Below are 25,548 nucleotides of genomic sequence, written 5' to 3' on the forward strand. Positions count from 1 at the left end.
TACTACATATATGCACTTGTTTCAATACAGGTACAGTACACAATCTTTTGCTGGAATACATATTTCTATTTTCTAACAACCTTTTGGAATTTACTTATCAGACATTTAGTATAATGTTAATAATAGCATGGCTTCCTACCTAAAATTATTTGTGGTGGATTTAGTATTTAACACACATTTTGCAGCTCCTTATTCTGGGCTAGCTCTGGGTGTGCAAAACAATTCGCCAAATTCACGGCCGTAGCTAGCAATTGGTGAATTTGGCGAGTGCTAGAGCTAGCCCTGTTATTACTTGTCAAGCCGACTTTCAGTATAATGAGTTAACATGCTTGTTGATATGTAGTTTGAGGTGTATTCAATATAAGGCATCTATTTTATGGCTTTTCAGTATTACTTACCAAGCTGGCATTCAGTATAATGCTCTAACATGGCTTGTGTAGGTTAGTAAAGAAAGTGGTCTGCGTGTATTCAGTATAATACACCTATTTTGCAGCTTCTTAGTATTACTTACCAAGTCGGCATTCAGTATTATGCTTTAACATGGCTTGTGTAGGTCAGTACAGAAAGTGGTCTGCGTGTATTCAGTATAATACACCTATTTTGCGGCTTCTTAGTATTACTTACCAAGTCGGCATTCAGTATAATGCTCTAATATGGCTTGTGTAGGTCAGTACAGAAAGTGGTCTGCGTGTATTCAGTATAATACACCTATTTTGCAGCTTTTTAGTATTACCTATCAAGCCGGCATTCAGTATAATGCTCTAACATGGCTTGTGTAGGTTAGTACAGAAAGTGGTCTGCGTGTATTCAGTATAATACACCTATTTTGCAGCTTCTTAGTATTACCTATCAAGCCGGCATTCAGTATAATGCTCTAACATGGCTTGTGTAGGTTAGTACAGAAAGTGGTCTGCGTGTATTCAGTATAATAAACCTATTTTTCCACAGATATGTTTTATGCAGATTGGGGGAAATGATCTTATACATACAGATGTAACACCAAAACAATTGGCTAATGACATTGATTTTGCAGAGGAGTTCAGCACTAGGAGTGTAAGCACTTTAATTATACTTGGACAGTTGTTGTGGAGGGCACAACATAAGACACCAATGGGTTATAACAGTCAGGTGGTTGAGACAAATGTATTACTTCATGATCTGGCAAAAAGCAAAGATAATGTTATATTTTGGCACCATCACAGGTTTTGGAAGGAGGATTTGTCTTTCTTGTCAGTGGATGGTGTTCATCTAGATAAACAATCAATGAAAAAAAAATTGCAGTGTTAAAAGTGCTATTCTGCAAGCAAAGAAAAGATTAACACCATAAGTTAGCATTTAGTATAATGCTTTTACACGTTCTTAGGTAAGATACAGGAAAGTGTATTTAGTACATTAATGTTGTAGTTTCTTATTTTCCTTACCAAGCTTGGCTTTTAGTTAATACTTAGAAGTACTTGCATAGGTTTACTGAAAGTTGTCTGCTGAATATTTTATATATTAGTAATTACACAAATGTTGAAGCTACTTAGTATTACTTATCGAGCCAACATTTAGTATAATGCTCTAACAAGGTTTGTGTAGGTTTACATAAGGTTGACTGCTGTGTAATCAGTATAAGACATAAATGTTCACAGCTACTTAGTATTACTTATCTAGCCAGCATTCAGTATAATGCTCTAACATGGCTTGAGTAAGTTTATATGAAGTTGGTTGTTATGTATTCAGTATAATACATAAATGTCACAGCTACTTAGTATTACTTATCTAGCCGGCATTCAGTATAATGCTCTAACATAGCTTGAGTAAGTTTACATATAGTTGGCTGTTATGTATTCAGTATAATACATAAATTTCACAGCTACTTAGTATTACTTATCTAGCCGGCATTCAGTATAATGCTCTAACTTGGCTTTTGTAGGTTTACATGAAGTTGGCTGCTGTGTATTCAGTATAATACAAATATCATATTAGTCCTTAGTGTTTGGAAACTACCTTCAGTATAAAGTCTTACAGGCTTTCTTATATATACACAGTTATTAATTTATAGATGTGTTATACAGATGTGTATTCACAATATTATGCAGACTCTTCTGAATTTGTCAGCATGTTTTCAGTATTGACAGTTGGTTATGGTAATTAAAATTTTGTAATTTTATATACACTTTATAAGGGTAACTTCTGCTGGTGTGGGTTATTTTCTCTTTTATAGATAACTACAATAATGACACCAAAGAAGCCAAAGCCAGCAAGAGAGGTTCGCGCCTGTCATAGTGTCTTTAAGTGCTGGAGGACCAATCACAAAAAATCTGTTCCAGCACAAGCAGCTGTGTCATTGTTGCAGCCAACAAGTACTGCAACACAAGAACCGACTTCAACAGTGAGAATGTCCCTGAAGTCCCTGGACCCTCTAACATAGGAGAAGAAGCGGACACTCCAGAACTGGGAAGAAATACAGCCACTTCCCTGGTTATGTCACTTATAGAGAAGTTGTTCTCTCAGGGAAACACTTACGATGGCTCCTTGGTTGGATCAAGTTGCAACACATGTACCTATCCATCTGCAGTCCATTTGAGTACTGGTGCTTTGTATTTTTTGTCTGCTGCCAACTCCAGTAGGACCTAGTGTTCATATTTAAGAAACTGGCACTTTTTGGATGGGTTTGTTGGAGCTAATAATATTGAGTTGCCATTGTCTTTACAGGTCGTAGCCAACTTTCTAGCCTTCTTACACTATTGCAAATACGGCCCTGCCACTATGGCATCACACATTTCTGCCATTAGCTATGTTCATAAATTACTGAAGTTGGAGGATCCCACACACAATAATAAAGGGTTGCAAAAATATTGGGGGTGCAATGGATACCCAGTTGCCTATCATCAAGAATATTTTGGCTAGATTGACAAGGGGGCTAAAACACAGTATGCAGTCAATCAGTGCAACTTCTGATCAGTTCAATTTTCCTCTGGGCCTTCCATGCCTTTTTACGAATGGGTGACGTGGTTTGCAAAACAAATTCAGATTACTGCTCTGTTGTCCAGCATCAGGATGTCACTTTTCATATAGAGGGGGGTCGTCCAACATCTGTTGACATAACACTCCGTCATTTCAAAAACAATTAGCCTTTATATTTACATTTGACATCCCAAAATGGTGCAGATATGTGCCCAGTCCAGACTACATGGCGTTTTTGCACTGAATACACTCATACTGATTGACCGTTGTTCCAGTTCCACAATGAGTATCCCGTCACCTATTCTTACATTTCCCAACAATTAAAGATGTGACATCTTGGTTGGATTTAAACCCAGCATTTTTAAATGCCATAGTTTTAGAATTGGGGCAGCAACAGAAGATGCACAGCTAGGCTATTCAGAGAGTCATCCAAAAACTGGTAAGCTGCATCTACATATTGAAAGCATCAAATCACTTTTGAATGCCCCAGTTTGCTTGCACTGCTCAAAATTTACCATAAGTTTTCAAATGGGGTTCAGCATTTGGCTGCCCTTGTCGGAAACTTGTGGAAGGTGAAAACCACTAATTTAATGTTAATATATGTAGTACCTCTCTGGAGAGGTAGCAACTTGAATTTAGCTTAGAACTTAGATGTTATGTATATTTGTAATAAATATTTCATGTGACCAAATTTACGAGAGTACAGCATGTGGCTCTCTCTTAACAGGTGATTATCACACCATGGAGACTTTGAAGGTTGCATTCTTAAAAAGTGGCATCATGTTCAGTAGTTGTCCCGTACAAACTTGAGAAACTGGACAATATGAACTAAAAATGTCCTTACTGTTTTAATACATAGGTTATGTTTTTGTTTTTAAACTACATGATTTGTGGATGCATTATTGTTTACATTTTATTAATTCTTAAAATGCAGAGTACAGCATGTGGCTGTTCCGCTCAATAACAATACAACATTCTCAGGAACGGTGAATTCAGTTATAGTTTACATGTGATTGCATTTATTGTATGTTATTTTCTTATGCAGGAGTACAGCATGTGGCTGCTCCACTCAACAATACAACATTCTCAGGAATGGTGAATTCAGTTATAGTTTACATGTGATTGCATTTATGGTATGTTACAGGCTGGTAGGTACTGGGTTCGGATCCCAGTCGAGGCATGGGATTTTTAATCCAAATACCGACTCCAAACCCTGAGTGAGTGCTCCGCAAGGCTCAATGGGTAGGTGTAAACCACTTGCACCGACCAGTGATCCATAACTGGTTCAACAAAGGCCATGGTTTGTGCTATCCTGCCTGTGGGAAGCGCAAATAAAAGATCCCTTGCTGCCTGTCGTAAAGAAGAGTAGCCTATGTGGCGACAGCGGGTTTCCTCTAAAAACAGTGTCAGAATGACCATATGTTTGACGTCCAATAGCCGATGATAAGATTAAAAATCAATGTGCTCTAGTGGCGTCGTTAAATAAAACAAACTTTACTTTACTTTATGGTATGTTATTTTCTTATGCAGGAGTACAGCATGTGGCTGCTCCACTCTATAACATTATTAATTAACATTCTCTGGTTTGGGGAATTGCTCCATGGTTTATATGTTTAAAGAATTTTGAATGTTCTCTTTTTTTTCTTCTTCTTCTTCTTTTTTTTCTTGTACAAAATATGTTCTGAATGTTCTATCATTGTAAACTATGTCCAAGTTAGGCATATTATCAGAAAGTAACAAGTGTATGGAGTCGCACCTTTTAAAAACTGGAGCACAATTTTGGGTGGCGTGGGGCGGCATGTATTTGCCCTTTGGCGGTTTGTTTGTACACCACCTTTTGGTTAGTTATAAATTAGTACACGCTCAAACTTCCAATTAATAATAAATAGATTAACCAATCAGAAGACTTCTGCACTCTGAGGAAAAATTCTGCCTTTCGCGCGGGTCACAGGTAAATAAACAAAAACTTTGCTTTATTCCACCATCCACCCCTTTCACACTCCTTTTATGTAATTTAGGAAGACGTATTAAGTGACTGTGTAATTGTGAAGCACAGTTAAGTGATGTACACTAGTCTATCGCTTTTCCCAGTTGTTTTTTTGCCTTTAATTCAGGTTTTCGCTGGGGTTTTACTGCGATATTCGGGCGGTTTGTTTGTACGCCACCTTTTGGTTAGTTATAAATTAGTACATGTTAATATTGTTTAAATATGTAAATACATGTACATTCATATATATAGTAATTGAAATTACAATTATCCGTCATTTAATAAAAATGACATTTACTACAAATACTGAATTGTGTTATTATTTAATAACCAAAACTAGCTTCATTGTGCTCCAGAGAATAGTATCAACATAAAACCTATTGTACCTCATGCGAGCGTCCTGGTCTACCACCGAGCTACGTATTGGTTAGATGGCATTAAGATGTTTCTTCAGAAATAAGAATGGGCGGAGTGAAGCCTAAGAAATAAGAATGCGCTAGGCTTCGCTCCGCCCATTCTTATTTCTAACGAAACGTCTTAATACCTTCGATATTTATCAGCAGGCTGGTAACAGCAAAGCCATAAAAGTATACTAGCAGATTATGACTTTTGACGTCACTCATGTGACGTCACACGCATACCTACAGAACAAAAACGCTCATTTGACCTTCTAGATCATCGTAAAATGTTGATAAAATAACAGAAACAATAGCTTTTCCCCTTATTTTTTATGGTCTGCAGGACAAAGTTGATAACTAGTTTATGACGTGGGATATCTGCTTTATTCTGTTCAGGCCGACTGAGAAATTCTCATTCTTACCTTCACAGGATAAAGTCAATACCCTGCGTCATTAACTACTTATTCTCTATGTAAATATACATTTTATACATATTTATAGCATTTTACCCAGATAGAAAAACTGTCACCTGAACAAGATTCCAGAATTTAGCTGACTCTGCTATAACCTCACTTACAGCTGAACAGCCAGGACCAAGCATCATTATGAATGTTAGATTATTAGTATTACAAATATTATCTCCGAGAATCTTGACCCCAAGTCCTGGATTACACTGGAAAGAACAAATGATAAATGAGTCCATTTACAATAATAATAATAATAATAATAATAATAATAAATAATAATAAAATGTGTTTTCTTTGAGGACACCACTACTCTAACATGGTTTATTAATCCCCGGCTAAATTAATGAATTATGTGAGAATGAATCTAAAGGGTTTTTTCCAGCCGGGTATGGAGCGTACGTAATATATTGGAAATTAATGCTTCTTTTTTTTTCGAATCTGTAACCACCTATAGTCCGTCTCATCATTCTATTTTTTTATATATATTTTTTTTGACATAAGAAGAAACTTAAAAGTGTTTATTTGTGTGTGCAATTTACTCATAAATAAATAATGTGTAGTAAATTCAATACTATGAAAACGGCGTTCGCTGTGGGATGGACTATAGTACGGGCATTTATGGTCTGTTTTGTTTTTATTATATACCCTCAAGTTATTTTAATTTCTGGCAGAAAGCCTGACTGCATGCACATGTACAGGTATGTATGCATGTGTGTGTGTGGGGGGGGGGGGGGTCTTGCTTCTCCACAAATATATATTACCAATCCCCACGAGAGAGAGAGAGAGAGAGAGAGAGAGAGAGAGAGAGAGAGAGAGAGAGAGAGAGAGAGAGAGAGAGAGAGAGAGAGAGAGAGAGAGAGAGAGAGAGTGAGAGTGTGTGTGTGTGTGTGTGTGTGTGTGTAGGTCTACCTCTGTGTTGTTCCATATCACTTTGAGTCGATATCCTGGAAGCATATTTGAATCATTGTTAATGTAGTCGAGAGCCACCTCAGCGGTTGGTTGAGCTTGTATTCCGCCATACCATTCACCTTCCATGGGGAACAATCCTAGAATGTAAAGATCCTTCACAGCGAAAGTTTGTCCGTGAAGAAAGAGCAACAAGACCAGAGAATGCAGAACAAACATTTTCGATTGTCCGAAATTACGTTTGTCTAACTCTGATGTCGAATGGCAGAGCTATCCAGAATTGTTTTGCACAACCCACACTCGGTCATTAAAGTATCCAACTGAAAATAAATAATTTGCATTTGGATTGGGGGCACTGTGTAACATGCATACATATAGACATAAATCATTTATGAAATTGGATAAACGTTCAGGCTTCCCAGCCATTTGTACGTATTAAAATATAGGAAATATAGGAATTTGGATACCAAAATATAGGAGTTTTATAGTAATTTTGAGGTCAAATATAGGAGTTTTATAGGAAAATTTGGATCAATTATCATGACTATAGGCATTTTACACGGATTTCTAAAGACATTTACATTACTAATGGTATGTTTTTACTGTGCGTATGTATACAAGATACCATCTACTACCTCAACAAATATATACCAAGGCTTGCCAGCAGTCTATGGTAATATCCAGGATACTTTGAAAGTTGGTGCATCTTGTATCAGTAATACATCCTCCTCATCTCATGAGGTGAGCAGGATCTTGATTGGCACTTGATACAGATCTCCCACATTCAAATCATCTTCTGAATTTCTGACAGGCTGGCCGCCTTTCACTGTGAATATACTTTGGTAACATATTTTATTCACTGGCATTTTGGCAAAGCAATTGAGTCAAATATAGGAAATGAATCTCAATATAGGAGTTTTATAGGATCCTATAAAAAAAAAAAAAACGAAATATAGGAAATACAGAAGGTCTGGGAGGCCTGAACTTTTGTCAAACGGAATTCTCTCCATGAAAGTTCGTTCCACGGCTTTCCAGACGGTTCGTCCCACGGCTTTCCAGACGGTTCGTCCACTGGACAATTCGTCCACGGACGATTCGTCCACTCACCTCGGACAATACGTCCACTCGACTGCATTTTTTTCAAACATATTAATAGTTATTTCTTTGACATTGTAATCGTTTCTTAACATTATTGTGTGGTATACTATAACCAAAAAAGTAAAATAGAGTTAGAATTCAACATTACCATCCAGTTTTTATTAACTGTTTGTATTCATTATCATGCGGATGATTCGTCCACGGACGATTCGTCCACTCGCTCGTACACGATGTGGTAAATAGGTAATGCAAGCCTCCGCGTCGGAAGACTTTATTACCCCCCCCCCCCCCGCCCCCCTCCCGTCATGTTCTCCTTCAATGGCGTAAATTCTATCCACTGTACCCTCCCTCGTCACGTTATCCCCATATGCCTAATAACCTCGAAATAAAATTAAAACTTATTGTCTTCTATTCCAATTTAATTAAATGTACATTAAAAAACAATTCAACAAAACAACAAATGTCATTCAAAAGTTAACATATTTGACAGTAGTATAAATGCACCAGCGAATGTTTTTGGTCAATTAAATCAGTGTAGAATCGATGAATGGCATTTCGTCGTTGTTAACTGCACAAATCACTGTAGGAGATTATCCATTCAAATATCACTGGAAGAGAAACGTCCAACAGTCAGCCGACTAATGAATGGATAATCTCGTAACAGCACGAATCAATTCTTTGGCAGTAATTTCGTCACTGGTGTAGCGTCTCCAAATGGCAAAGAATTCTCCCTGCCGGGTCCTATGCTTCAGCCGTTGCATCCGTCCATACACCCCTGGGCGTGCTGTAACCTCACCGTGGTGCAGGGGTGTAACATTCTCTTTGAGAATGGCCAATACAGCACAAATTGAAATTTTGAGTAAGTCAGTATCTATCTATGATATTTTATTTTTGCACAATTCTTTACAGTGTTTTTATTTAAATCTTGAATTTTTATATTGATGTTGATCTTCACCTTATTTGTTTGCATTACCATAGTTTGACACCCAATAGCCGATGTATTTTTCGTGCTGGGGTGTCGTTAAACATTCATTCATTCATTCATTCCGTCCATACAGGTAGTTAGCGGTGCAGCTTTGAAATAAGGCGTGTTGTTTTAGATGCTACTGGATCCAACTTCACGATATCACAATAGAGTACACCTGTACACTTAATTGGTAAAGTAAACAGAAACCAAAAAAGTTGAAAGGGAAGGGCTAAAGATTATCTTTACTGGGCATATTGTACTAAAAACATCCTACGACATGTAGCGTGAAAGGCGTACATTATAGAAACAAACAATAACCGAATAAATAGAAACACCAAAGAATTATGTCTGCAGAGCATTGTTACAAAAACATCTACCAAGCGTAATCTAATGCAATATCATTTATTTTCACCTTTGTAAATTTATGACACAGCAAAAAAAAATACGGGGTAAAATATATCTAATAATTTATTTAGCCCCCATGTACATGTAGTACACATTATTTAGGCCGTGGACGAAATGTACTAGGGAAATAAAAACCCAGTGGTCGAATCGTCCGGAACTGATTTTGTGTAGTGGACGAATCGTCTCGAGTTCCTCAGTGGACGAATTTTCAGTGGACGAATCGTCTGTGGACGAATTGTCCAGTGGACGAATCGACTGCATCCCGTTCCACAAGGAATATGGATATTTAGAGCAATGGTAATATATTTAGTAACTTTTCGAACATAACGCAGAACAATCGACACCTCAAGTGTTTGTTATTGGTAAGAAAAATAAATGAGAATATAGCTAATGATAATTGGTGATTATTAAAACTCGTAATATAATAGAAACATGAGCCTCCACTGAGGGGATTCCAACCCAGAACGAGAGTCCAGCGCTCTATCAACTTAGCCAACAGGGAAATTCCTGGTATTTGTCCATACCCTGCACACTTTTAAAACCTCACCTCTCAAGTGCTGAGAGAGCTGTGTTTGTGAAAAGTTGTGCACGCCTATTTTTAAACTAGAAAAAGAGAACTCAAATAAAAAGGTCAAAGAAGTAATACTTGAATATAAAAAAAACCCAACGTTGTTCAATATCAGGAGAATGCCATCAATTGGCTATGATTATTTACATTAAAAATGAAAAAGTACATAATTATGTAAAAACCGTGGAAAAGCCTGTGGAAAAAATACAATGCAATACAATTAAATTAATGACACTGTCTAAATTAAAACTTTATATAGAAATCAAAATGTTTATAAAACATTAAAATTAATTCTGGGTAGAATGTAGGTTAAAATTGTAAATTGTTAAGAGGGGACTCGGATTGTTAAAAAACTTGTATAAAAAATGTTACATAATTGTTCAAGGGCCCCACATAATACATGAAAAATTCATTAACAATACATATATCAGGGTTAGATCGTTGGGCTGGAGTGTGGGTATCAAAAACAAAGAAACAACAGCAATAAGAAGAAAATAATAATAATATAAATAAATAATATAAAAATTAAAACAAATCCAAAGCAACAAACCACCATTTAACGCACTATCAATAGCTAACATTATTTTTTAAATAAAAATAAATTATTACCAATAGCTTATTTCATTTTGCCTAGACTTATTAATCCTAAATGAGATTAGTGTTATATGACATGTCCATCACATTGGATAAATAAACTTTCAAATATTTTAAGTAAAAAATATGGGCCGAAATCTCCAATTCATCAACACGGACTTTTTTTCAAACTCTATTCTCAGCAGTGTACAGTAAATGAATGCCAAGGTCAAAGTCATTATGAACTCCCATGCCTGAGTGTAACCTAATTAAGCAATTATTACTGTCAAATAACAGTAAATGGCACACAATATAAAAGACTGACAACATATAAATATATATATGCTATAGGTTCTAATAGACTAAATCAATTCCTATTGACGATAATGTTAACATTTAGTAATAAAACTGATATAAGCAGCGTATCAACACACACAAAGTACAACAATAAAAAGTGTGGAACCTCGCATCTAATCTACCTGCAAGAAAATGGGGGGTGGGGATGGGGGTGTAACATACCATTTAAGAGATTTAATTAATGTTTTTAATAGCAACCGTCATTTTTGCTGAAAATTGCAGTTCCATTTTTGGGGGTACCCACATTTGTTTCAACCTCTGGTATATACTACTTAACAACTGTATAACAAATAAAAGTATTTATTTATTGTCAATGGATAATAGTATTTGCACAAATAATCAATGCCACATATTACTACCAATCACACCCACAGCTGTTTTTCACTCCATAAATATTTGAACCTCGAACTCTGACACGGAACTCTCTTCTTTGCTACCATGCAACCTATACCAAAAAAATAGTAGTTTTTTTTTTTAAAGTGCCCAACTGGGTGTTTTTATCACTATCAGGATCTTCTGTGTTCTGAAATGATGTGACAACATAATTGAAAATGTTGTTCCTACAGTGCAGTCTGATTTAATGTACACCTCAGTGTTATGCAAATTGTATACAAATGCAATGTATGATATTTAAAACAAATAATAAATAAAAATACTAATCTTGAATATACATACTATGGGCTGGTTGTGCTTAGTGGCACCTGCGTAGCCAGGGTCTCTTATTTCAAATAAATCATTCTTTTAAAACTCATTTATTGCAGTGACCCTGTGTTTTGAAAGACTTTTAATGGACATATGATAAGAATTTCACTAGAAAAAATATATATATATTACATGTGGCATCTGAAATGAACACCACTATATCCACAAACAGTAGTAAATTAATATGGAACAAGATACTCGTTTAGAAATAAAATGGATAGAGTCAAAAGATGAGCAGGGTGCTATCGTGGAAGATAAAATTAAAGTCCTTTATCACACAGGCGAACAACTTGTAATGATTCATTTGTTTCGCACGACAATGAAAGTTATGGTCCAGGGTAGACAGTTGATGGTTGCGTGGTGGCTTGAAAATGAACTGCCAGCCATATTTGAACAAGCTGCTAACATGGTAGGTGACACTCTTGTTGACATTTCACAGCCGTCGTTAATCAAATCAGTTGAAGCAGCCGTACAGTATTGCATTGATGAACAATCACAAACCCTAACATCTACATCATTACCATTACAAAATAAATATGAAATACTAGAAGACAAACCTGAGTATGAACAAATAGAAGTAGTTACAGGCTTTGGCCAGAACTCTACAACGCCACGTATGACCCCTAAGGATGCGTCGACGTCATCAACGTTGATGTTTATGGTACTAAACAGTACAGAGAACATTAAACACGATACTACTCATTTAATCATTGGAGACTCGGTCATTAAAGGACTACATGCAACTAAGATGGCAACACACGAAAATGACACATGTCAAATAATATGTAAGCCTGGTCTTAAATATCATCAGCTGATAGACTGGCTTAACCAACAACATGTTAACCACAGAGTTAAACGAAATACATTCCACTTGGGTTATCAACCAATGCAAAACCATGCAACCTGTTCAAAAAAAACATTTGGACGCACTGATCGCAGCAACAAGATCAACAGTACCAATGCACATATATATTTCTCCTCCATCATCCCAACTAAAGGAAACAAAGACATCAACGGTGTTTCATTGATCATACAAAATATTTCACCACTCGCTATGGTGCACCACAACAGAAAAATTACAGAGACTTGTTGCATCCAAGTGTCGTGGGTACCAGTCTCATCGTGAAAAATATAAAGTGGCCGCAGCGAACACAATCAAAGATCGTCGTGTCTCACTACAAAGACACTCAGCCTGATATTAACAAAAGCTCCATGGATAAGCTTGAAATGATGAAACATCACTTCCAGCAGTTCAACATTCTTCTTGAACAATGGAGTGGAAAGCTTTCTTAAAGTGATTCCTGAACTAGAAAATATACACATGTGCATGTATAACATTTTCTAGAATGTCACATTTAGTTATATAGTCTGGTTGATGCTCATTCATTAATTAGTTAAGACTATAATTATTATAAGTTAGTCTTTTACATAACAAATACAAGTATCTATTTACTAGTTTTTCAACGTTATACATTGATATGAGGTTTAAATATTCCTGTTGGAACATTTCTGGAGTTTTGAAAAAATTGAACGATTTTGACTTTTTGCGTTGTGTTAAGCATTTAGATTTTGTTACGCTAGCTGAATCTTGGCACTCTCAGGAGTCCAAAAATAGTTTAGATATTGACTCGTTTGAATATTTTAAAAAAACATCGAATATCTATAAAATCTAAAGGTGGTATTATATTCTATTTCAAGAAACATCTGAAGCAGTATGTTCATCTTATCAAAACAAAGTGTCCGTATGTTCTTTGGGTGAAAATATGAGGAAAGCTGCTTCAACTGCAAAAAGATGTCTTGCTGGGATCAATATATATACCACCAAGCAATTCTAGCTACAGTTTGACATGTGCCACAGACCCTTTTTTACAAACAGAAAATGATATCAATAGTTTAACAAGTAATGACTGTCACATCATTTTAGGTGGTGATTTCAATGCTCGCACTGCAGATATACCCCAAGATGATGACCAGTATGTTCCGGTTACAGAAGATTACTTATTAGACTCATGTTGTAATCGAAATAACAAAGATACAATAATGAATTCCAATGGCACTAAACTTACCAATCTTTGTATGTCGACTAAACTTAGAATACTTAATGGTCGGACATACGGTGATGCATTAGGCGCATACACGTTATATATACAATGGCGTTAGTATGATCGATTACATGATTGCTTCAGAAGATTTTGTTGAAAATATATTGTATATGTGTGTTAAACCATTATCATTACTATCAGAGGTAGTTGTCCATCTAGTATCTAAAAAAAACCTGTACAAAATAAATGTAGATATAAATATGAGAAATTACCAGGTAGATTTAAGTGGACTGAAGAAAGTCAAGCAAAGGCTATATGTTCCATTCAATGTCCAGATGTTGATTCTCTTCTAAAATCCTTTATAATGAATAACTATAGCAATGATAAGGAAGGTGTTAAAAGTAAAGTAAAGTTTGTTTTATTTAACGACGCCACTAGAGCACATTGAGTTTTTATCTTATCATCGGCTATTGGACGTCAAACATATGGTCATTCTGACACTGTTTTTAGAGGAAACCCGCTGTCGCCACATAGGCTACTCTTTTTACGACAGGCAGCAAGGGATATTTTATTTGCGCTTCCCACAGACAGGATAGCACAAACCATGGCCTTTGTTGAACCAGTTATGGATCACTGGTCGGTGCAAGTGGTTTACACCTACCCACTGAGCCTTGCGGAGCACTCACTCAGGGTTTGGAGTCGGTATCTGGATTAAAAATCCCATACCTCGACTGGGATCCGAACCCAGTACCTACCAGCCTGTAGACCGATGGCCTGCCACGACGCCACCGTATGCATATAATAATACAATTCTTAAAATAATATTTGGGTGGAGTAGAAGGTGTTATAGGGGGGGTTCTAATTGCTGGTAGGATAAAATAGGAATCCAGGTAGTGTCGCTCTAAAACCTGTTTACACCCTGAATAATTTTGCCATATATACATGTATTTGTTTGCACATAATCCCCCCCCCCCCCCCCCCCCCCCCCCCCCCACACACACACCTGGTATTTTTATACTGATTCCAGTAATATTATTATAATAAATAAATAGTTTAATAACATGTTTTATGATGTTGCTTTGCCCTGGTTACCAGTTCGCCCGAGTCATTTCACACTTTTTTAATATTTATAAATAAGGAAAGAAAAGGAACAATAACCCAATAACACCCCCTCCACCCAAATATTAGTTTAATATTATTTTATGAATATTTGATAGATGTTTTACTATGTAATAGCTGTAGGTTGTTTTTTTCTCAGTAGTCCAAGTGCCAAAAATACCATGTCAAATACTAAGTACTAAAGTACCTATCAGGGCTACCTCTGGGTCAGCAGAAAATTTCGCCAAATTATCTATTAAACTTCAAAAATAGCAGAAACTCAGTTATTTTGTAATAAAATATCAATTATTACCTTAAAATTATTTCGCCAAATTAAAATAAAATTCGCCAACTGTTTTTTGAATGCGAATTTGGCGAGTGCCAGGGCTAGCCCTGCCTATAAGTACTATAGAATTTCCTGAAGTAAAATATATAAAAAATAAGTGCAAAATATATTAAGCTTAGCTACATGAAGGAAGTGGTTTATTTAACTACGTATTCAACACATTTTATTTACGATTATATGGCGTCGGACATATGGTTGAGGACCACACATCGAGGGAGAAAACCCGCTGTCGTCACTTCGCGGGCTACTCTTTTCTATACTCTGTCAAAAAAGAAACGCACAGATGAAATATTCATGGAATATCACTTTAATACAAAGTGGCATAATTTCGTTATTTATGATCGTATCAGTCAAATTTGACACGAGAATGTGACAATGTTCTTGCCATGGACTGACGGCAGTGAAGGCGTTTTCGTCACCAAACAGCTGAAAACAGTACCTTGTGTGGCCACTAGAAGCAGCAATCGGTGAATGAGTCTCTGAATCCGGGCATGTGGAATTCTAGCTTAATCTTCCTGCAGTGCATGTTACAGTTGCGGAAGCGTCTGAGGCTCTGGTCATGCTGACGTACACATCTGTCCAGTTCGTCCCATAGATGTTCAATGGGGATGAGATCTGGCGATCTTGATGGCCATGGCAGCACATTAATGTTCTCATTCTGTTGAAATCCACCATTACACGTGTCGTATGCGGCCTGGCATTGTCCTGCTGAAAGAGTTCTCTCTGTCAATCCAAAATGGGAAGCGTGTGACGGCGTGTACAGCTGTCAGGTTGCCTTGTATAAACACAAGTTCACTTTTGCCGGTGTATGAGATGGCTCGCCACATTATGACACTCCCTCCGCCGAATCTGTCAACTTGGGCGACGCAGTTGTTGGCAAAATGTTCAGTGCAGTATCTGTAAACACGTTGTTATCCATCACGTCGTTGTAGAAGGAAACATGACTCGTCGCTGAACCATACTCGCTGCCAGTTTTCAAAGTTCCACCCCTGTACATTCGTGCACTAGCGAACACGTAAATGTCGATGCTGACGTCGCAGGACGGGGCCAACATACGGTCTCCTAGCTCATAAACCAGCTTCTCGAAGTCTGTTCCGAATGGTTTGTGCAGACACCCTTCTCAAACCAGGTATGTGTCCAGCAGTGTTCGTTGCTGTGGCAGTTCGGTGACGCATGTGAAGAACCTGGATGTAGCAATCTTGTGCTGCTGTTGTTATGCGAGATCTTCCACTTCTGGGCCGGTCTTCAGCTGATTGAAACTGCTGGTACCTGTCCCAGAGACATGAAATGGTGCTCCGATGGACGTTCATGTGGCGTGCAACTGCTGACTGCGATTCACCTAACTTGAGGCGGCCTGTTCAGGGGTTGAACCTTTTTTTTTCTACCACTATCCCAAAGGAATAGTGAATTTCAAAAAACACTATTTCGTCTAAAAATGTACTATCCCTTCAATTATTAATGTACCACTAGTTTTCCTGCCCTGTACAACAATGCGTAATGAACAATTGTTTATATACCAGTCTATGCAATGTATGTTACTGCGTACTAGCTGGAATTACAAACAAACTCACTCCAAACATTAGTCTTGATCAAAAAGACGCTAATTTTGTACCGGTACGTGCATGAGAAAGGTCTTAGTAGCGCGAGGATTTGTTCTGCAGAAAAATGTAGCTGAAGAAAAAGCATAAGTGGAATAGTCGCAGGCGATATTCGGTATTCCATGCTTTATTTTCACTTTCATGACGGAATATTGGAAGAATTGTTTTACTATTCCGTTTCGAAATTTACTATTTGCGGAATAGCGTAAAATTCGACCCCTGCTGTTGCAATGTTTCGATTCGACAGGCTTAGTCTTGGCATCTTGTAACTCGTCTATGTCAAAATGGAAATGAGGCATCATTGCGAACATTGCAGCTTTAAATACCCATCACTACCCCAATCTTTTCCCAAGTTTCACGTGCATTCGCCAAAATCTGACCATTTCACGCCGATTTCCTGCAACTGTCACACAACGTGCGTTAATTTTGTTTTACGGTGCATTTGGGCATGCTGTCCCATTCCAGGAACATTATCAAACACTTTTATTCTTTTCCTATCACGTATGCATTTCTTTTTTGACAGAGTATATTAATAAACAGCAAGGGATCTTTTATATGCACCATCCCACACAGGGTAGCACATACCACGGCCTTTGGTGTACCAGTCGTGGTGCACTGGCTGGAGCGAGGAATAGCCAATGGACCCACTGACGGGGATCAATCCCAAACCAACCACGCATCAAGCGAGCGCTTTAACACTGGGCATGAATACATTTGTGTTATAATTTAGTTTTGTATTCCAGGTACAGAACTAATACGGTTCCTTAAGGACTGAAGCTAGAAGCCATTCCATGCTTGTTTGTATGGACAGAGCCTGATTTATTGTCTTGTTGAGACAGGACAAGCAGACTACAAAATGGAAACAGAAAAAAGAAAAGTGCCCGATTTCTATTCAGATGATGAAACCAAGTTTTTCATGTTTCATGATGATTGCATGTTCATTAGTTAAAAAAAAAAGTAATAAGTGTCAATGTGTGAGATGGAAAATTGAGTACTGAAATTTTTGTTATACTTTGAATGACACAAAAATTAGTCGACTGAAATTTGTCATCCAATGTAAGCCATGGAATAATGGTAATAAAATTGATTTCAAACAGGGGTTTTCCACCTAGACTCGGTACCATTTCACCTGTTGTTTGTATGAGTAAAGCCTACATGAAACTGGGTTCTGGATAGTTAATTAAAATTTGTTTTAATTAAATTGCCCCAGATAATGGTAATACATATTGTAAGGATGTGTCATGAATGAAAATCAAGTAGAGAGAACTTTCTATAATATAAAAATATATATTTCCAATGTTCCGCAACAGAGAAAGTCAAGTGCATCCCATGTGTTGGAACGTTTTAATTGTTTTTAGATAATTGTGATACTGAAGAAAAATTGTGATACTGAAGAAAAAAAAAAGGTTATGTGTGTTTAACAAATCTTAATTATAAACAAGGACATTGTTAATAATTTCTAATTTATCATTTTTAAAGAGAAAAAAACATGGATAGATAATTTTTATCATTATTATTATTTATGTTTTTAAATTACAATGCTTTACATGTTGTTGGTTTTATATTTTTAGACATAAATCAGAATTTGTTTAGTTTGAATAATTTACAAATAGGCCTTCTAACATTATTTTTTGTGCAAGTTTTATTAGACATTTTACAGTTAGAATTCTTAATAGCAAACCGGCCTCGGTGGCGGCGTGGCAGGCCATCGGTCTACAGGCTGGTAGGTACTGGGTTTGGATCCCAGTCGAGGCATGGAATTTTTAATCCAGATACCGACTCCAAACCCTGAGTGGGTAGGTGTAAACCACTTGCACCGACCAGTGATCCAGAACTGGTTCAACAAAGGCTATGGTTTGTGCTATCCTGCCTGTGGGAAACGCAAATAAAAGATCCCTTGCTGCCTGTTGTAAAAGAGTAGCCTATGTGGCAACAGCGGGTTTCCTCTAAAAAAATCTGTGTGGTCCTTAACCATATGTCTGACGCCATATAACCGTCAATAAAATGTGTTGAGTGCGTCGTTAAATAAAACACTTCTTTCTTTCTTTCTTAATAGCAATACCATAGTTGTTACAATGTCAGTTCACATTCACTTCACAGGTTTGTGTCCATGGAGAAATCATATCATTCTGTGATGAAGACTAAAATTATTGTACTTGTTTTAAATGAAACAAAATAAGCACAAACATATCAGTTTCAATTCTTTATCCATAAGGCCGAAAAAATATTTACTCGTTTCCTATTACATGCTGGAAAAATATAGGGTAGGTAGGTAGGAAAAACATTTTATTTTGGAAAATAATTTTATTTATGGATATTAAATAAAGGTGTTGACTACCAGTATCCAAAATAACCTCTGCATGCATGTATAGAATTGCATTATGCAAACCAACAATACCATTCATCAGTGTTTTCCCTAGAAAAGTGACGTTTTGGGGGCATATTTTATGTGCAGTTTTAAATATAAGGGTTTTTTTTTTCCATTATACAATTTTCAAAAGGACAAAAACCGTTATGGCCATTTTATTTTCTATATCTATTTCATAACTTAATTAAAAAAAGGAAATATGTAGTACTATCCACATAGGTGTGTTTAAAGGCTTGTTTTTACATGGGCAACTTATAAATTTATAAAATTTTGAGGGCAAGTTGTGCTAACCTATTTGTGGGAGAGTACATACAAAAGACCCCTTGCTGTTTAATAACAGGCAGAAGGTTTACTCTCATACTAACACTTAAATTCTGTACTGGTCCAGGACAGACTTGGTTGAACCTTAATTAGATAGAAACCAGTAAATAAGTTATAACAATTTCTTTTAATGAAAATTGAAAAGGATTCTATATTTATCTGTCCAACAATAACATTTAAAAAATTTTTTATGAATATTATCTTTCCTAGTGTATCTAATAAATGGTAGACTTACCAATTTTATAATTTGCAATATTAGTTTTATTCTGTATGCATCCAGTATTAAAGTACACACTTGGTTTGAATGCGAATGCAAATAATTTTTACATGCTCATATACCACTAGAGTTTCGGGCATGTCCGTCCCGGGGCCTGTCTCTGGATAGCCAGTGACTTGCTCCGGGACAGAAAAAATTAAGGGGACAGTTTTGAAATTTACATCCAAAAATTAAATAGTGGGCCTTTAAAATGTTGATGCGCATCTCTAATTAATAAAAATAAAATCTACTCATTAAATTTGGTCGCTAGATTAGATTGGGCGGTCAAAAAGAAATTAGATAGATAGATAACTAGTTTAACGGGGGGGGGGGGGGGGGGGGTGAATGGACAGAATTTTGAAATTAGCAATTAGTAAAAGAAATTAGTAGGATTAAAAAAAAAAAATTGCAAGCCAAAAATTAAATAAATTGACTGCTCGGCCGAATATTTATATAATTTGGAGCATTTTCGAAGGACAGTTCAAAAATAGAGAAGAGAAAGAAGAGAGGATCAGACTATTTTTTTTTTTTTAAAAGGTAATTTCGACATAAAATTTTGAACGAATGTCTAAAAGTTTAAAGTCCGATCTATATGTTCACGCGAGTGGCCTCGTTAAGGCCGTTAGGGGAGAAGTTGGGGACTACGGCGAGCCGGGGTCCGGAGTTGCAGTCAGCGATGGGACGAGTTGCTTCTTGGAGAGCAGATCTCTGATGACCACGCGGTAACCGGCGCCACAAATCGTCTTGACTATCCTGTGGATTGTTGAACTGTCCATCTCGTAGAGGAGGATCGCTTGTCGGTAGGTCTGCTGGCGCCAGTGCGTCATGTTGAGTCCCGTCGCTGAGCTTTGGAGCCCAATGTTGTGGAGCTCGAAATGGCTCCCGTCTGGCAGCGGTCTCCAGTCCTGGTTGCAAAACCGGCCCCTCAGCGTCGCCGTATCGGTCCTGTCACTCTGGACGTAGTCCCGGTACTAAGCCTTAAGTTTCCCCAAGGCCAGTTGCCAGGTATCTATGTCATCCTCCGGGGGTGTCGTCTGTCGGACAGGCTGGCTTGCAGGAGATGTTGCTTTCCTCTTGACGGCCACCGTCGCCGCAACAACAGCAGGGCGCTTCTCAACGGGAGCGGTCTGTATAGTCGACCGCTTCACCAGAGGCGCTGGAGTGGAAGTGTATCGAGGCGGCGGCGACTGGGTCATAGCACTGTCCAAGCGGTCGATTCCGCCGGTGGCGTCTTCTTCCTCGTCGGTGGTGAAGCGGGGGGGGGGGGGGGGGGGGGGGGACGGCGGCGACGCAGACGGAACTGCCACTGGCGGTTGAGCCGCCAGCTTTGGTTCCCCCTGAGCCGCCCCTGCAGCGCGTTCCTTCCTCCGTCCTCTTCCTCTCCTCTTCTTATTGGGAGTCCGCGTCCCCGTACACCAAAGTCACTGTCGCCCGCGACCCGGTATACGCAACGCGGAACTCCAACAACATTCCAAAGCTTGCCATAAGTCCCCCCCAGGTGGGGAGGGCAAGTTCAGAGCGCACGTCGACATGTCTAGCTTCATAGCTGTTTCTCAATGGTTTGAAGCAATCAATTGGTCCAATGAATAGAAATGCAGTACAAATGCTCAGGATGCTCAAACGAATGTTGAAAAGTAAAGTTTGTTTTATTTAACGACGCCACTAAAGCACATTGATTTTTATCTTTAGTATCATCGGCTATTGGACGTCAAACACATGGTCATTCTGACACTGTTTTTAGCGAAAACCCGCGAAGTTCCCAGTGACCACTTACAAAAAATAACGAAACGCATCGAGATCTTACTGACATATTTAATCATTTGATTTGGCAGTAAACTCCATCAGTATCGGTATACATTCCCTCCCCTAGTTTATCAGAAGGTCACTAAATTTCTACAAGGCCAGTTTGTCGCTGGAGTAAATCATTAAATATAGTTATTATTATTATTAGTAGTAGTAGTAGTAGTAGTAGTAGTAGTAGTAGTAGTAGTAGTAGTAGTAGTAGTAGTAGTAGTAGTAGTAGTAGTAGTAGTAGTAGTAGTAGTAGTATTAATCAGAACACCTCGCTACGCTAGATGTAGAGTAAATCGGAAAAGACCGCATATATTCGTGAAAACTATTTTCCGACTCTTCGCCCGATATCTCACGAAAGTTACTGTGACGGTACATGCTCTTAATTTTTGTTTTCGCCTGTGGCGATATTAATTGTGTTAGAGGGCCGTGCGCAGTCCAATAAGCACTTAAGCCCAGGTGGACACTTGGTTACGTAATACCTCCGCGCGACCGTACCTTCTAATACACACCCAGAGGAGGTGTGGAGGCCATATGGCTAGTAGTTACGTAATATCTCCGGTAGTGCTGTTTATGGACAGGGGATTGCTCGCGGAATGGCGACAGCCAGTCTGACGATCAGAGAAAAATATACCGACTCTGGGAGAGGTGGAATATCAAATGATAGGTGAGGTACCGCGTTGTACCCCCAGGCAATATTCGCTGTCTCTGAGAGTTTTGAATAAATAGCTAGGGTTTAGAGATATCTCGGAGAAGCAAAAAGGACGGCTCCCAGGGAACGTTAGTCCGTTTGGACTTTGGGTAAATATATTATTTCTGCTCTGTTGTATAACCTTGATGTGATTAATGTGACTTTACATATTTTAATACTGTATTATACCAATATTCTTTAGACAGTGTCTTCGGTCATCTGACGAAGTAAATCGTACTCTTACTGTTCTATATTTATACGAGTATTTGGTAATATAAAGCTTAGCCAGTCATCCTAGAAGACTTAGGTAAGCTGTAGGTTATTGTCTTTATTGTGATAGGTACCAGTATTAATTCTGTGTTACAAGGTTACTGAATGAGTAGTTAAGGGTTAATTAAAAATAAACTAGTTAGGAATAGTGTTGTAATTCCTTTATTAATTAAGTTCTCCTAGAAGCGTTTCTCCATTATCACACGTGTGTGTGTTAGCGTTTCTCAATTATCACACGTGTGGGTGTTGTGTCACGGTGAAGTGATTAGCATATTGTGTAAACTAGACACCTAGAGATTAACTAATTAAGTGATCAGTTCTGGGTTGTTATTATTGTTGTTATTAATTAACTAATGCGACAGTACATTTGTCAGCGTAGGTTAATACAGATTCCAAAGTGTATTGTGTTTTTGTTGTGTTTTCTAGTGAACTAAACGTGCTATAATAATATATACTTTATATAAGATCGTATTTCTGATCATACCTAGACGAGCCAAAGCGGTTTTGAACTGCCCGTTACAGAGAGATCTAATAGATATACAGTTAGGAGAGATATTTGGACAATCGTGTTTTATTCAGTTACGGGTATTATAGAATCCCCGTGACAGTTACCGAACTTCAATTAGAAGGGAAGTAACTCCATCAATCAATTGTTAGAAGAAGACATTTCGTGTCTAACGGGTCGCCAATAAAACTAAATTTGCGACAGTAAAACCACCGATATACGTCTGCAAATCGGAAAACACAGTAGGGTTATCCCCTAAATGACACCAAATTAGTGCTTGTGATAGTTTTGGAATGTTTTTGTGGAAATCGTTGTTATATTAAAAAAAAAATTTTTGGATATACAAAGGTTGAAATTAGAGTCGGTCGGGTAACCGGAAACAAACAATATTTTATGATACGCCTAACTAGTTAACAGATTATCATGATTCAGAATTTTAATGGAACATGATATGCATATAATACATAAGAAATCGATAAATGTGTTCATGGTGTTTCTTTTTCTTGTGTAAGACTGCAATGGCCCATTCCTTCATCTTTGAGAACAACCATCATATGATCATATTAGTTAAATTAGGATATTTATTTTGAAAACACAAAACATTAACTCTTAATATATTTAATTTATAAATCATTACTCCTCAAACTTAATCATGTTTATGGGTGCAATTCCTCCCGGTCTCTTGGCTCTAATTCTGATTATTTTGTGGGGTTCAATTTTTCCCTCCTCTGCATTTTGAGGAGAGTGATTTCCACCCCCTCGTACACATTTTGAGGAGTGCGATTTTTAGCACTCCTGGGTTTTTCAAAAACAAACGTCTGCATAAATACTTTCTGTTTACATATATTTGTGTAAAAAAAAACCCAACTGATTGGCATTAATTGGCTTTGATCTGGGGGAGGGAGATAGAGAAGGAAAGAGAGATGGGGGCGGGCGGTGACCAGAGGGAAGACCTTAATAATTATTGCTGGGGATAAATACACTGCAAAACTATGGATTGCTCGTCGACTTCTGGGTTTTTTCTGTTGTGTACTGTATATATAACAGACTATGACGACAGATGTAAAAACAAACAAAAATATGTTGATGACTAAATAGAATTCATCTAAAAATAGTTCACCCTTCACAGCTGTTGCATTAGTGGCACCAGCACCCAGGGCTTTAGATCTCACTAATTTGGGCATTATATAGATAGATGTGGATGTGTGTGTGTGTGTGTGTGTGTGTGTGTGTGTGTGTGTGTGTGTGTGTGTGTGTGTGTGTGTTTAGAGTACAAAAGTCTTTTTCGCACAATAATATTAACAACTGCATGTTTCTATTTAATTTGGTATGTTTATTTTCGGTACAGTTATTTTTGGGCACAGCATTTAATGCATTGGCTTTGTTGCAATCTAAAGCCCTGGGTATTGTTTTCTTAACATCTCAGTTTACCAATATTGGCCCATATTGTTTCACTAGTGTAATCTGTATTCCAAAAATCATTGAGTGAACTATATTAATTATTATTTATTAAATGGAGAAAAGGGAGGGAGGAAGGAAGAAAATGGTTAAAAGAAAAGGTGATTTTATTGTTCCTTTGAAAGACTGATATTCAATCTAACAAAATGTGTAAAACACATTGAAATAAAACATTAAAGTATAGTTAGTAGCGGTGTGAATGTACAAGCACTTGATATAACTGAATATTGTCCCAAACAGTTCCCCATGACTAGTATATGGTATATAAAACCCCGTGCTATATGCTGTCCTGTGTGGACAAGTGTATAAAATAATGCAGCTAATAGAAAACTTGTCAGTTACTAAATGGTTGACATCCAATGGGCGTTCGAGGTGCGCCAACTTCTCAGTAGGTAGCGTTACGCAACAACAGGGTCCCAAGTGACACCATGAAAAACAAGGAAGTAAACGACTTTGCCTCTTATAACATTTTGTAAAAAGTTCTATAAATAATGCCTTCTTCGTGTTTTTTGTGTTCGTCAATAACACGGAAGAAGGAAACTTTTCAAGTGACAAGATATTGTAAAACAAAAGACGGATTGTTGCTATGAAATAAGACAAATGACACTTGAAAATCGACCGACCGTCAGTGTTGTTTGTTTTTACAGACTGCATATATTCTGTGACAGAAGATTATAAAACATGTAAGTCCTACTGAATTTTTATTTTACTATTTTCTCCTGTAGATTCTGTTACAATATAGTTTAGGTAATGCTAAAATATAAAATATTAATAACACGATGATATGATTTTTTTCTTTTTGCTTAAAGGCACACTATCTCTATCACTGATATGATCAGTTTGCATGTGCTATTTTTTCAGCACTTTTACATTATTTAGGTCTAGCCTACTTGTCAATTATAAGTACACATTTAATTAATCAATCCAACAATTATTATTTGCATAATTAATGCAAGGAGATCAAATTGTAATGTGCAGCCAATCAAATTGTAATACGAAGTCTCAATATTTTATATAGAGCCAGGACATAGACCAGTGGTAAGGCAGTCACCTAATGTGCGGTAGGTTTAATATTGATTTCCGCAATGGGTCCACTGGGCTATTTTTCATTCTATCCAATGCTCCACAACTGGTGTAACAAAGGCTGTGGTATGTACCATCCTGTATGTGGGATACTGCATATATAAAAGATTGCTTGCTGCCCATCAGGAAGAATAGCCCATTGTGTGGTGGAAGCAGGTTTCCTCTCTCATTATCTGTGTTGTCCTTAACCATACAACCGTACATACATAATAAAAAAATTAAAATAATATTTGGATAGTGGGGGTGTTATTGTGGGGTTTTTTTTTTCAAATTACTGGTAGGATATACATGTATTATATTTGTTTGCACAGAATCAACCCCCCCCCCCCCCCCCCCCACAC

At 37.4% G+C, this 25,548-nt stretch overlaps 1 protein-coding gene across 2 annotated transcripts in view; it reads right to left on the minus strand.

The window, feature by feature from the left end:
* LOC121371074 (gamma-aminobutyric acid type B receptor subunit 1-like) overlaps positions 1-25,548 on the minus strand; it is a 113,525-nt gene that overhangs the window by 84,510 nt on the left and 3,467 nt on the right. The window contains exons 2-3 of one of the 2 annotated variants that reach the window (XM_041496703.1): positions 6,714-7,030; positions 5,867-6,010 (exon numbers count right to left, since the gene is read on the minus strand). In XM_041496703.1, coding sequence (XP_041352637.1) covers positions 5,867-6,010; positions 6,714-6,929 — 360 coding nt within the window. In that variant the 5' untranslated portion in view covers positions 6,930-7,030. The remainder of the gene's footprint in view (positions 1-5,866; positions 6,011-6,713; positions 7,031-25,548) is intronic. The other variant, XM_041496704.1, reaches the window with a different exon arrangement.

The sequence above is a fragment of the Gigantopelta aegis genome, chromosome 4, assembly GCF_016097555.1.
Source record: "Gigantopelta aegis isolate Gae_Host chromosome 4, Gae_host_genome, whole genome shotgun sequence".
Taxonomy (NCBI): domain Eukaryota; kingdom Metazoa; phylum Mollusca; class Gastropoda; order Neomphalida; family Peltospiridae; genus Gigantopelta; species Gigantopelta aegis.